The sequence below is a fragment of the Trematomus bernacchii genome, unplaced genomic scaffold, assembly GCF_902827165.1.
Source record: "Trematomus bernacchii unplaced genomic scaffold, fTreBer1.1, whole genome shotgun sequence".
NCBI lineage: Eukaryota > Metazoa > Chordata > Actinopteri > Perciformes > Nototheniidae > Trematomus > Trematomus bernacchii.
Genome location: NW_022988097.1, coordinates 6,858,086 through 6,870,499, shown reverse-complemented (window position 1 = coordinate 6,870,499; position 12,414 = coordinate 6,858,086). Strand labels below are relative to the sequence as shown.

General features: G+C 43.9%; 2 protein-coding genes across 3 annotated transcripts in view; both read left to right on the top strand.

Annotated features, from left to right (window-relative positions):
* The window catches only part of ppp2r2ba (protein phosphatase 2, regulatory subunit B, beta a), a 41,701-nt gene extending 33,394 nt beyond the window's left edge, over positions 1 to 8,307 (top strand). Inside the window, exons 5-10 of one of the 2 annotated variants that reach the window (XM_034121208.1) lie at positions 2,235 to 2,412; positions 2,630 to 2,794; positions 4,920 to 5,089; positions 5,620 to 5,711; positions 5,796 to 5,919; positions 6,404 to 8,307. In XM_034121208.1, the coding sequence (XP_033977099.1) occupies positions 2,235 to 2,412; positions 2,630 to 2,794; positions 4,920 to 5,089; positions 5,620 to 5,711; positions 5,796 to 5,919; positions 6,404 to 6,559 (885 nt within the window). In that variant the 3' untranslated portion in view covers positions 6,560 to 8,307. The remainder of the gene's footprint in view (positions 1 to 2,234; positions 2,413 to 2,629; positions 2,795 to 4,919; positions 5,090 to 5,619; positions 5,712 to 5,795; positions 5,920 to 6,403) is intronic. The other variant, XM_034121209.1, reaches the window with a different exon arrangement.
* Positions 8,308 to 9,102: 795 nt separating this feature from the next.
* Positions 9,103 to 10,422, top strand: gpr151 (G protein-coupled receptor 151). The gene has a single exon (XM_034121093.1). It carries the CDS (start codon positions 9,103 to 9,105, stop codon positions 10,420 to 10,422), a length of 1,320 nt encoding a protein of 439 aa, XP_033976984.1.
* The last annotated feature ends 1,992 nt before the right edge of the window (positions 10,423 to 12,414 follow it).

Genomic DNA, 12,414 nt, shown 5'->3' with positions numbered 1-12,414 from the left:
TATGGTGATTTTTAACATTGGGAAAATGTGCTTGTATGCCTTCTTGATGAGAAATTGTTACCTCTTTAATGTTTATACAGTAATTTAGTTAAGTACAAAGCTAGAGCCAAGGTTAGGTTAGGTTAGGTTGTTGTTACAATAAATGTAACAACTTCAACCTAACAGCTCCTTTGAAGCTCACAAATAAACATGTGACAGGCTTGAAAGACAACTTGCATGTAATGTACTAATTAGTGAACCACGGAGGAGCTGGTAGGGGTGTTACATTTGGAGAAAGCCAGGCTAGCCGTTTCCAAAACAACTGTCTGTTTCTGCTTAAATGTTGTCTCTGACCAAAGTCTATCCTCAGTTTGCACGTCTAAAGTCTGAATGTGTACAGCACAGAATAACTGATAACGTAACCTTCACTCATTATGCTATGATAGCCTTTAATGCTACTTGATAGAAATGCATACTATGTCTGTACTTTATTCGTCAAAGTTGACACAGTTTTTCCAGTAAAGCATGATAGCGTTCGGCTGATTTATACCACCAGCAAACACAATCGTTGGACCTTTTTAAACTTGGAGTGGTAGTAGAAAGTGAGAATGAGTGATCGATATGAGCACTGAGGTGAAAACCGTGAAGGGATCATCCTCTCTGTCTCCACCTCACTCCACTCTCCCTCTCATTCTTATCACTCCACTACCTCTTTCATTTCGTCACAAAGCAGGCAGGCACATAGGACAGTGTGCGTGTACGTGAAATGTGTGTGTGTGTGTGTGTCTGCCATAGTAGATTAGTGCTGTGTTCAGCGTGTCTGTCCTTCTTTGTCTGGCTGGCCAGGGGATCATAGCAACCTGGAGGACAGGCCGGGGCCTGTGGCAATCCTGTTTAGAGGGTGTGAAATCTGCTCATTGGGGGGGGGGGGGGGGGGGGGGGTAGAAAGAAGTGGGGGAAATGATGAATTTCCAAAAATCATTCCGAAATGTAGCCTTAATTCTGAGGATAAATGCTCTTTATTGTATCATGCAAAGTCTATGCTTCCGTATTTGTAAAACACATTTTAACTGCTTTAAACTAGGAAACTGACTAAAAATGATGTTGTAAATAGACTTCTAAGAGTATTTGTGCCTTTTTAAAGCAGAATTATCTTATTTTTAATTCTTCTGTTTTATATACTATAAGGAAGAGAATGTATTTGGTCATTATGAAGGTGCGAGAGCAAGCTGAAGCGTGTAACTGTCAGTGTTGGGGGTTATGGGTTAATACGGTCTGTGTCTCTCTGGACGGCCGGTGAAAGACATGGAAATGAAGTGACACCCATGGAGATACAGCGGCCTGCTGGGCTGCCATGTCTCTCTGTCAGTGCCAGAAACAGACGGGAGGAAAAGGGAAGAAGCAGTCGATTTGTTCTCCTCTCTTGCTCCCCTCCCTACTCTCTTTGTCTGGGTTTTATCTGGCCAACGGGGGGCTGCATGCAGACCGGTGCTGGCTGTCTTTGAAGACCGAGCAGCACTGCGTATGTGTGTGTGTGTGTGTGTGTGTGTGTGTGTGTGTGTGTGTGTGTGTGTGTGTGTGTGTGTGTGTGTGTGTGTGTGTGTGTGTGTGTGTGTGTGTGTGTGTGTGTGTGTGTGTGTGTGTGTGTGTGTGTGTGTGTGTGTGTATCTCGTCTTAATTCTGCAGAGTTCAGTTATCATTCCTCAGCAGGGTCTAGCGATGCCCTCGGGCCATCTCTCTTTTTACCTCTTTCGCTTTCCCTCTTTTTTCGCCTTTCCTCACGCACAAACAGCAACACAGAAGTGATTTCTTCATCACTAACATGAGAGAGGAGAGGAGGAGGGGGGGGAGGGGGGGTGCGTGAGTAATCTCAGAGTAGCCGTGTAGAAAGCTGATATCAAACAGCCCCTGAGCCCCTCAGTCACTGTCTCTGTTTCATTAAGATTTGTGGAGTAAATGTCATATGAATCCCTGGAGTCATCTAGTTATGGATCGTACACACACACACACACACACACACACACACACACACACACACACACACACACACACACACACACACACACACACACACACACACACACACACACACACACACACACACACACACACACAAGCAACCAAGTGCATCTACATCCCCCCATATATACCTATCTAAAACAGCTTTGAGGAATGAAACCAATCACAGATTTCCGAGTAATTTCTGTCATTTTTTCCAGTTTTCCAGTTTTAAACTGACCTGTCTTCACCCATAGGTGCCGGTGCTGCAGCCCATGGACTTGATGGTGGAAGCTACGGCCAGGCGAGTATTCAGCAACGCTCACATGTACCACATCAACTCCATCTCTGTCAACTCCGACTATCAGACGTACATCTCCACCGACGACCTCAGGGTGAACCTGTGGAACCTGGAGATCACCGACCGCAGCTTCAGTATCCTCTTCTTCACGTCTTCTTAGGGACTAAAATGTGGGAGAAAAAAGGGGTGACCCTGTTATTTCACTCTGTTGGTACAGGAAATGTGTCATTTTTTCAGGGCTTGAATTCAAAACAGTATAGCATTAGTCAGAGTGTAGCCTTCACAGTCTTGTCTGAATGCTAGAGGAAGCTGTCTGAATGTTTTAGTTGTTCCTTAACGCCTGTCTCTCAGACATTGTTGACATAAAGCCAGCCAACATGGAGGAGCTGACGGAGGTGATCACCTCTGCAGAGTTTCATCCCCAGCAGTGTCACACCTTCGCCTACAGCAGCAGCAAGGGCTCGATACGCCTCTGTGACATGAGAGAGGCCGCGCTCTGTGACAAACATTGCAAATGTGAGTACAAGCAGGGTAACGACAAAGAGCCAACTCATCTCTTTATAGATTTTCTTTCAAGTGAAAATATTCCAGTTTTTATGCCAAGCATCATGCATTGTTTATGTTCCATGGTGCCTCATTAGCCACCAAAAGAAGGCCGTAAAACGAGAGGCATTGGGTGATTCTTTTATTTGTTCTTTATCATTTCTTTATTCCTCCTTCTGCATACAATTCCCCTTGCTTGAATAACTGGTCGTATTGTATTGAATTAAACTGAATCAATGACTCCCTTTAATGACTATAACTGACTTTCCCCCTTTAAACAGTCAAATGTCATTATTCAGTCTAAAGACATTAGGAACCCAGTTTGTGTAATTTGAGGTTTATTGTAGAATGTCATTTTCCTTTTCTTGGATATCACAATCTTTAAATTCATATAAACGACACAAGAAATGGACCTCAATATCACAAAGAAAATGGTGTTTATTATTATTAATATGTTATAGCTTCAAGCAGAATGGAAGGTCAGAAAAAGAACGTGTGTTGTTTTTAAATACATGATCAAAACACAAAAGACAGAGGTGGGAAACCAAGAGACCATTTTCACAAATTCACATTGAATGTATTCGCTTCAGCTCTGCCTTTGTGTGGTGTTCCCTCTGCTTCATATGAAGGGGTTGATAACCCATCAATAATTCTCATTGTGTGTTTCAAACAATGAACGGCCTTCTCTAAAGCCTAACATCTCATGCATTCGCGTGGGCCAAATGAATAATGAATACATTGACATTTTCGATGCAAAATCAATAGCTTAAGAGCAATCGCATTAGTCCCTCATGGACACACCTTGTTGTTCGATAATGCCAGTCATTTCCTCAGACATATTGATGTGTTCATTCATGCGCTAACATGGCCTGTAGAATTCAACATGATCATTTATTTTGGGGCGGAATAGGTATAATATATGCCCAAAAGGTTTGCATTTAAGTGTACATTTTAAGTTGTGGCATTTAGTGCTGTTTCATATTGAAATATACGTGTGATCACTTGACAGACGCATTGCTCACACACACACACACACTCACAGAGCAGGCAGGTGCTCTCTTTAGCCTTGGGACAGGTCATACTGTCTCCCTGCATGAACAGTGTATGGCTCGGAGCGATATTTCCCTCCCACGCATGCACACACACACATTCTGTCCCTTGACACACACTCACATGCACAATACTTCCTTAACCTTGTACATAAAAAAACACAATCATACTGTATCCCCTCCCATACCTGCTGCTGGTGTCTGTCAGATTGAGGATGGTTAGATGTATAGGGGAGGATTGCCAAAGCGCAGAGCCCCAGGACACAGAGAGGGAGACCCAGCAGCCCCCATGCCCACTCCCCAGGGACCCTATTATACACCCCTGCAGTGGGAAAGGGAGGAAGGGCAGGGACGCACATATACATGCATATATACATGCACATATTGCACACACCCTAAGCTCCTTCACTGACACACACACAAATCCAGTGGGGCCAAAATGGGCCCAGCACTTTGACATTGATTTGTTTTCCTTATCCCTTCCTCATCCCCCCCATTTTTCATCTCTCGTGCCGCATCCCTTGTTAGACTCCCCATTGACACATCACAGAGCTATTCTCCGGGCCTCAGCTGAGGAGGAGGAGAGGGGGCATTTTTTGGAGAGATGGAGAGTAGAGAGGGGAGGAAGGGTGGGAGGAAAGGAGGAGGAGGAACAATAACTTGACAGCTAACGATGGAATGCCTGGCTCTTATCCCCAGCGTGTTGGCCTGCACACAGATCAGCAGCTGCCAGAATCAATATGAATCATAACCAATATTTACCCAGCATGCTGACCCACCACTCTCTCCCTAAACACACACAGAAATAATACCATGAAGAGATGCAGCTGCTGCGGCAAACCCCGCACCAAAGCATTGTTGTGGCTGTTATCGTTTGCTAATGACGGCCCCCACCACCCAAACTAAATCTGCCTTGTTTTTTTTCTCTCAATGCGAATGATTAAAAGACCTGCAGGAGGAAGAACATCCTTTTTAGGCAGCGACCTCCCATGGTGTAAAATGTGTTTTTCTCCGTCAGAAGATAACTGCTTTTTGTTTTTCTCTCCAAGACTTTGAGGAGCCTGAGGATCCCTCCACTCGCTCCTTTTTCTCTGAAATCATCTCGTCCATTTCTGACGTGAAGTTCAGCCATAACGGCCGCTACCTGATGACAAGGGACTACCTCACTGTCAAAGTGTGGGACCTTCAAATGGAGAACAAACCACTAGAGACGTACCAGGTAAGCTTTCATCTTGCTTTTATGAGCCTGTTAGTTCGAAGGCGGCGAGAAAAATCCTAAATAATGTCAAGATCAAATCAAAACGTATTGATTTCAGACTAATCGCTCAACATAATCCTGTTTCACTGTCCCCCTGCCAATCTGTAACTGTCATCTTCAGCGATTACCCCAGGCGGGCTTATTGAGCTGACTGTCGGTAAAAAGACAGATAGTGCCGCTGCTGATGCAACCTGAAGGGCATAACCTCCCACTGTGTGGTCACTGGGGTCAGATCCACACTGTCTGATCATGGGAAGCCATCTTAGGGCAGGTCATGATTGATAACGCCATCAGCCGGGCTCAAGGGATTCCCCATTCAATTCCAGCAGCGCCTCCACCTGCTAGCTAGGGTCTTAGCAAGGGTCACCAGGTCTGAAAGGGATTATTGAAAGTAGAGCATATGGTAGAGCCGTTTATGGCGATGTGAGGAACTTAGGTCGTTGGTGGATCTAAGATCTTCAGATGTTCATGTTTTTATTTTTATTTTTCAGGTTCACGACTACTTACGTGGCAAACTTTGCTCTCTGTATGAGAATGACTGCATCTTCGACAAGTTTGAGTGCGTCTGGAATGGATCAGACAGGTACGATTCACTTCTTATCCATCCATCCATCCATCCATTAGTTTATCTCAATAATAAATGCACAATCTCTCTTCTCCTCTTCAGTGTCATTATGACCGGCTCCTACAACAACTTCTTCCGAATGTTCGACCGGAACACTAAACGTGACGTCACACTGGAGGCGTCCAGGGAGAACAGCAAACCCAGAGCCATTCTCAAGCCTCGCAAGGTAAAGCACAAATCATGAATACAGGTTAACTGATATCCAGAGGCAGCTGGAAAACTTTTTTTTAAAGTAGAAGACAGTGGAGAAAGTGTCGTGATTGTGTTGTGATTCATGACGATTACCATATGTGTTGTATATACGTAGTTTCTGCTAGCAAAAAACAGCATACAGACAAAGTTAGCAACTATAGCTAAATAACTTGGTGTAGAATTTAGCATCTAAAGACAAAACATTTAGCATCAGGGGTTAGAGACTATAACAGAGCTAAAAGTTAATATGGTGGTTCATTTTGGGTTGGACACATGACTCTAAATGAATGGTTATTTTGCTACATGTCTCCAGGGTGTGCAAATAGACAACTGCTAATGAAATAACTATATCTACTCTATAAGGTGATATTAACAATGCAGCTTTAACATCACTGAAATATGTTAATGTATGCACAATCGAATATTAACGCCTCTTCATCTCTACTGTTGTCCTCCAGGTGTGTGTGGGTGGGAAGCGGCGTAAGGATGAGATCAGTGTAGACAGCCTTGACTTCAGCAAGAAGATCCTCCACACTACGTGGCACCCCCATGAGAACATCATCGCTGTAGCGGCCACCAACAACCTGTACATCTTCCAAGACAAGGTCAACTAAAGGGGCGATCTGCCTCTGCTGACCCCTCACCCCTTCACATGAGGGGGCTGCAGGGAGAGCTAGGGTTGGAGGAAGAGAAAGATGGAGCCCTAATCTGCATCCTTCCCCTCTTCTCCCTATGACTTGTTGCTGCCAGTCTTGAATTTTGCTGAAGATGTGCAGCGATCAGTATCCAGGGACTGAAATATGGACGCTGTTTTATTTTGGGAATTTGATACAATCTGGATACAGCGTTAGAAAAAAAAAAAAGATTTGTCGAATTTGAGAATGGACTTTCATTCTTCAAATGGACTTCTTATTTAATTTATTTAGCCATGCGGACACCTGGAGAAGTGAATCCCGTGCAACAAGAGGATTGCTGCATGAATTACGTGATGTAGCAGCCCTCCGGAGGAACCCTGGAGGAAGGGGTTACACTGAACTTTAAGAAGAGCACACAGACAGAAACCTAGCTTACATGATGGTGGCTCATTGTCATGTAGCAACAGTGCCCCCTCTCTTTCATTCTGCTCATGCTGCAGTGCATGTGAACAACCCTGCGGCCTCTAACTGTGGCGGACAGTGCAACCTGCTGCACAATTCTTACAAAAGAGAGCGAGGTTGTAAATCTCTGACCCCAGATACCGAGAGTTCTCTCTGCTTTGGACACAACATGGTCAGTCCTTCTAGTACCAATTCTGTGTCTCCCTGGTGAGACTGCTGTAGTCTGTAATGTGAATGAAGCCCTTCCAGGGTGTGTCAATGGTTTTATTTAATGCTGTTGTTTTATTGAGTCCTTCGCTCGGTCAATGAGTCTGTTTAGAAGCTGTGGTGCCTTCTTTTGGTATGTGGGGGGGTTGATGTAGTAGGGGCGGGAGGGTGGTGGGGATTGAGTACAAGGCAGGAGTGTGAATGTTTCAAATGAAATGTTAATTTAGGATTTTTATTTCTGTCTTTCTCCATCAAGAACAAAACAAAATAGCTCTTCGGAGTTTTCCAAATGGAAAAAAGAGCTAGAAGCGATGACATCATAGCACCGGCTACATGCTTGTTCTTCAGGGGAGGACGCTGTGATATGTACAAAGTTATTGTTGCTCTTATCACATTGCAGTCAGTCTGATGTCAGCCGTTTGCAAAAGACATGACAAAGACACAACAAATAATTGTTTTGCAAATGCCCTGTTTGAAAAAAACCACCTCGCCCCGTTTTTAACTTATTTGGATTGTACTGAAAATGATCTGTGGATTGTAGAACTGTCCATTTTTTATGATGATTTATTAAAGTTCATTGGGTAACATAATGCTAGCGTAGCTCTTTTTGCATGCGTTGGATCTTAATCTGATGGACCCGACAGCCTGCACATAGATATTTTGAACATCTACAGATCATCTGAAGCACAATGCAAGTAAAATATTTGTCTGTCCACGTTCCTCCTCTTGTTAAAGATTGGTAACGTGGAACAGTAGCAGGTTTGTTTTTCAGCACTAAGCTCTGATCAGTCGGGAGATCTTCATTTGTCTCAGATTAGTTTTTAAGAGCCAACTCCCATAAAGAAAAGCAGTCAAAGGTCTAAATGAACTCTGTGAAATCAGGGAATTATTAAGTGTGATTCCTTTAAACAGTAATGTCTTCTAAACAACCTCCTTTGTGACACTTCTAATTGAAAAAACTTTTATAGCTCAGAATGTAATGAAATGCAATTAATTACCATGCAGTCTTTATGCTTAATGGACTTTCTTTGAATAAAAAAAAGAATGAAGATGTGCAAGATGAAAGCCCTGGACCTCCTCTGTTTATAATGCTGAATGTACTTCAAATGATTCATTGCTGCTTGTGGTGCAAGAGGGCCCTCGTGTGGATGGAGTTAGACATATAAAAGCAGTCTGGATGAAACATGATTTTCCTCCACTGGACACAGTCGGTGGTTCATTTCAAATCAAGAGCCAAATTGACAATTTTCTTAAATGTTTAGATTATTCATATTATGTCATTTACCATTATAGGAGCAGAAATCCAACATGTAACATACACAATTGACCGAATCCATCTAGATTGCTGGTGGATGCTTCAGATGTTATAGACCATGAACACATTTTTAAAGGCCATTGGGCTATATCAAAAACATCAGCAGTCAAGCATTAGTATAAGAAAACTGTAAATTAGCTATCCCATACATTCCTGTGTCCTACTGTGCACATTATGCAGAGTTTTTCTAATTGGCCCCGTGAGGCAGTAGTCGACGCACATTTCGTCAGCTGGGGACAGCAGCTGTCAATCAAACTGCATCTTTATAACCAGCGGCAGAAGCTGCATCATTGCGTCTCAGGATAAACCCTGGGACAGACAGGAGCTCCACTGTGATTATTGATCGGCAATCGATAGTTCTCTCTGATGCAGTTATTCAATCAGGTTTAGATTTAGAGTGGTACCATTGCTTAACATATTAAATCATTCTTTTTAGCATTTTCTCCTTCTTCCCAGAACCTTTTTTCTTCTTCTCCTGGCAGGCTTGAACTTTTCCTAGTGTTTCTTCTTACATCATCTCCCCATCTTTTTGGGAAAGATGGATAAGTTGAGTGGGAACAATGCAACACTTGTGAACAGCTCTATAGACAAGTGGTCCTTCAATGAGCGTGGCTTGTACCCACACCTGGACCCCGGGGAGCTGAGGGTCCTGATGCCGGCCATTCTAGGAGTCATCTGTTTCTTGGGTGCGGCTTGTAACCTCACTGCGATGGTCATCTTGTTCTCCAGCGCTCACAGGGGCAAACTATCTCTCATCAACTCCCTGGTCTTCAACTTGATGTTTGCCGACGGGCTGGTGCTGCTGTTCGCGGTGCCTTTCAGGGCTGCGGTCTACTCCAAAGCCTCCTGGACTCTGGGCTGGGTTGTCTGCAAGACGGCCGACTGGTTCCTCCAGTCCTGCATGGCAGCCAAGAGCTTCACGGTTGCCATCATGGCCAAAGCCTGCTACCGCTACGTCTCCAACCCCAACAAGCAGGTGAGCATCCACCTGGGCTCCATCCTGGTGGTGTTCTTCTTCATCTGGCTGTCCGCTTGCTCCGTCACCATCCCTCACTGGCTGTTTGCCACGCTCCAGAGAGAAGCTCGTGGACTGGTGTGTGTGATGGTGGTTCCTCCTGAAGCCCGGGACTTCATGGCTGTGTACGTCAAAGCTTACCCCCTGGGAGTCTACTGTGCACCCCTCAGCTTTGCCCTGATGTATTTCTGGAGGGCTTACAGCCAGTGCCAGCGGCGCTCCAGTAAGTCTCAGAACCTGCGCACACAGATAAGGTCCAGGAAGCTTACCTTGATGCTGTTCAGCCTGACCATGGCCATGGCTATTCTCTGGCTTCCACAGTGGGTGGAGTGGGTTTGGGAGCGTCATATAGCAGAAAAGGAAATTGCAGGAGCTAAGCCTCTCGTCTCCTCTCTTCCCCCTCTTCTGACCCTTTCTGCTCAGCTGCTCACCTTCTCCCTGTCCCTGGTGAACCCTCTAATCGTCCTCTCCCTCTCCGAGGAGTTCAGAGAGGGCTACAGGGGGCTCTGGAGGCGCCTCACCCTGCGCAAACATCGTCCTACCAAGAACAAACCCGGACCTCACAACCCTACTTGTCTCCAGTCTCCTCGCCCCAGACCGGAGACTTCGTTCCAGCTGCGGGGGGAGAAGAACAATCGATCAACCTCCAGCCAGGGTCCCAGCAGAGAGGCTGAGCCCCAGCCAGAGCAAGGAGGAGAGAGAGAAGTAGACACAGAGAGTCTCAAAGATGGGATCGTCTTGCCTGATCTGGAGCAGTTCTGGCACATGAGGGAGACTGGATCTAATGCGGAGGAAAATGATCCAGTGCCGTGGGAGAACCAAAACAAAGAGGGGGAAAAATAACACCGATATGGTCCTCAGACAGCAGCTTCTTCATCTACAGATCTCAGTTTAAGTACTGCTGCTCACTGCACTATCAATTCATTGTATTCTGTCAACAGTGTTAATGTAATTATTCAAAGGTAAGACGTGCAATACAAGAGTGGAGTACAAGTGGAGCAGTATCTTCAGTATATATGATAAATATTAATATTGTCTTTCTTCTGTGTTTGGAATTTAAAAAAAGTATATAATATATAATGGAAGAATAATTAGGGTGAAATGACTTTGGTGGCTGTAAATAACGCTTCTGTTAATGATGATAATGTGAATTCAATACACAGTATATTTATATATATATTTCAGTATACTCTTTGGTATATTAAACATTGTAAATTACAGGTTTCTTGAATTAACTGAACAACCCACTGTGGGAGTAGTAAAATGTTTAACGACTGGTATGCTGCAAAACATCTTTATCATGGTATATTGGAAGTACATGTTAACATCCGTAAATGTATTTTGCACTCATGTGCAATCATTGTATGAGTATACTCTTTGGAAAAAGCAGATTTTTGTATGTGGAGAAAGTGTTTGTTTTCTGTACTCTTTTTGTGAGAGAGAGCTTTATGTCGCTAATCATTGTGCATCAGAATGAATAGTGTTTACAATAAAGACAATTCTAAAAAGGTTGCCTCTGTGTGATAACATTGTCCTGGGGTGAAGATATTAGAGAAGAATTAGAAGCACAACAGTTCATTTTTTAGGTGAAGTTCAATCAGGAATGCTCCTGTTATTGGTTCAATCAATGACACATACAGACGCACACTTGTACATTCAGGACTTAATGAGATGTATCAGACATCAGCGGATGGTCTCCCGCTGACACCAGGTCATTAAATATTATTTTATAAGGGCATCCATTAGAATTGCCATGGGTTCTCATTAGAGGTAAAGAGCTTTCGTCTGAACTCTGAAGTTGTCAGTGGACCCGCCTCTGTGGGAAGCTCATAACAAATTTCAATGTATTGACCTAAATGTCTCACAATTAAAGGGATAATCATCAAGAGGAAACTGTGCCCAAGCTGATCTGCAATCGATTCGTCTGTCTGATTTAAAAGCAACCCAGCTGTGCTGAACATTGAGTGTAAATAATGAAGATTTTCACGCCAAAAAGGACCTACATTCAAAATGTACATCAAAGATATAAGGTTTGCATGAATGTAAAGTTCAAGAAAAAAAGAAGACGACATTTTTAGGATAAAGGAGTCTTTCCACATTATCTTACACCACTTTCTGCTCACCCCTCTCCCTTATGACATTTCCCTCTCATTAATCATTGATGTTGACCTTTTATTGCTACAGGCAAGTACCTCCAGCAGAGCAACACTTAACTATATAACCCAGCATCAGTCTCCGGGGTGGTGACCCGGCCATAAACACTGAAGGCAAAAAAAGCTATGCACTCATTGTTAGAATGCAATGTAACCTTCACTGTATGAAGAGAGAAATGAATAAAGGTTATTTAACAGCAAAAACACATAAACAGTAACTGTGAACATTAATGATACCATCTTTAAAAAAACACTTTTGGCGCATTTCCACTACAGCGCGGAGCACGGTTTAAGAGGGCTGTGACGTCAGCGGCCCGTTTTTGGTTGCGTTTCCACTTGGCCTAGTACCGGCCGGCGGGTCCTAATTCACAGTTTTTCTGGCCTCATAAAATCGTGGGTCTAGGGCCAGAGACAACGAGGCTGAGTCGGGCTGAGTATGCTAAACTAGAGAGAGAATCGCTGGCAAGGGGGCTACAACTACAACAAGATGGACATATTTGACCGTGATTTAATTGTAATACACGTTTCAAAATGATGCCGAAGTAACAACATACTGATACCGGTTAGTAAAAACCATGAATTAATGCTTTGACAAGTCTGCAGACAGACGGCAGGCGAAAAACCTTTTAAAATGCGTGTTTTCTAAATGGAGATTGGCTAAGCTAACGCAGTATATGCTCCG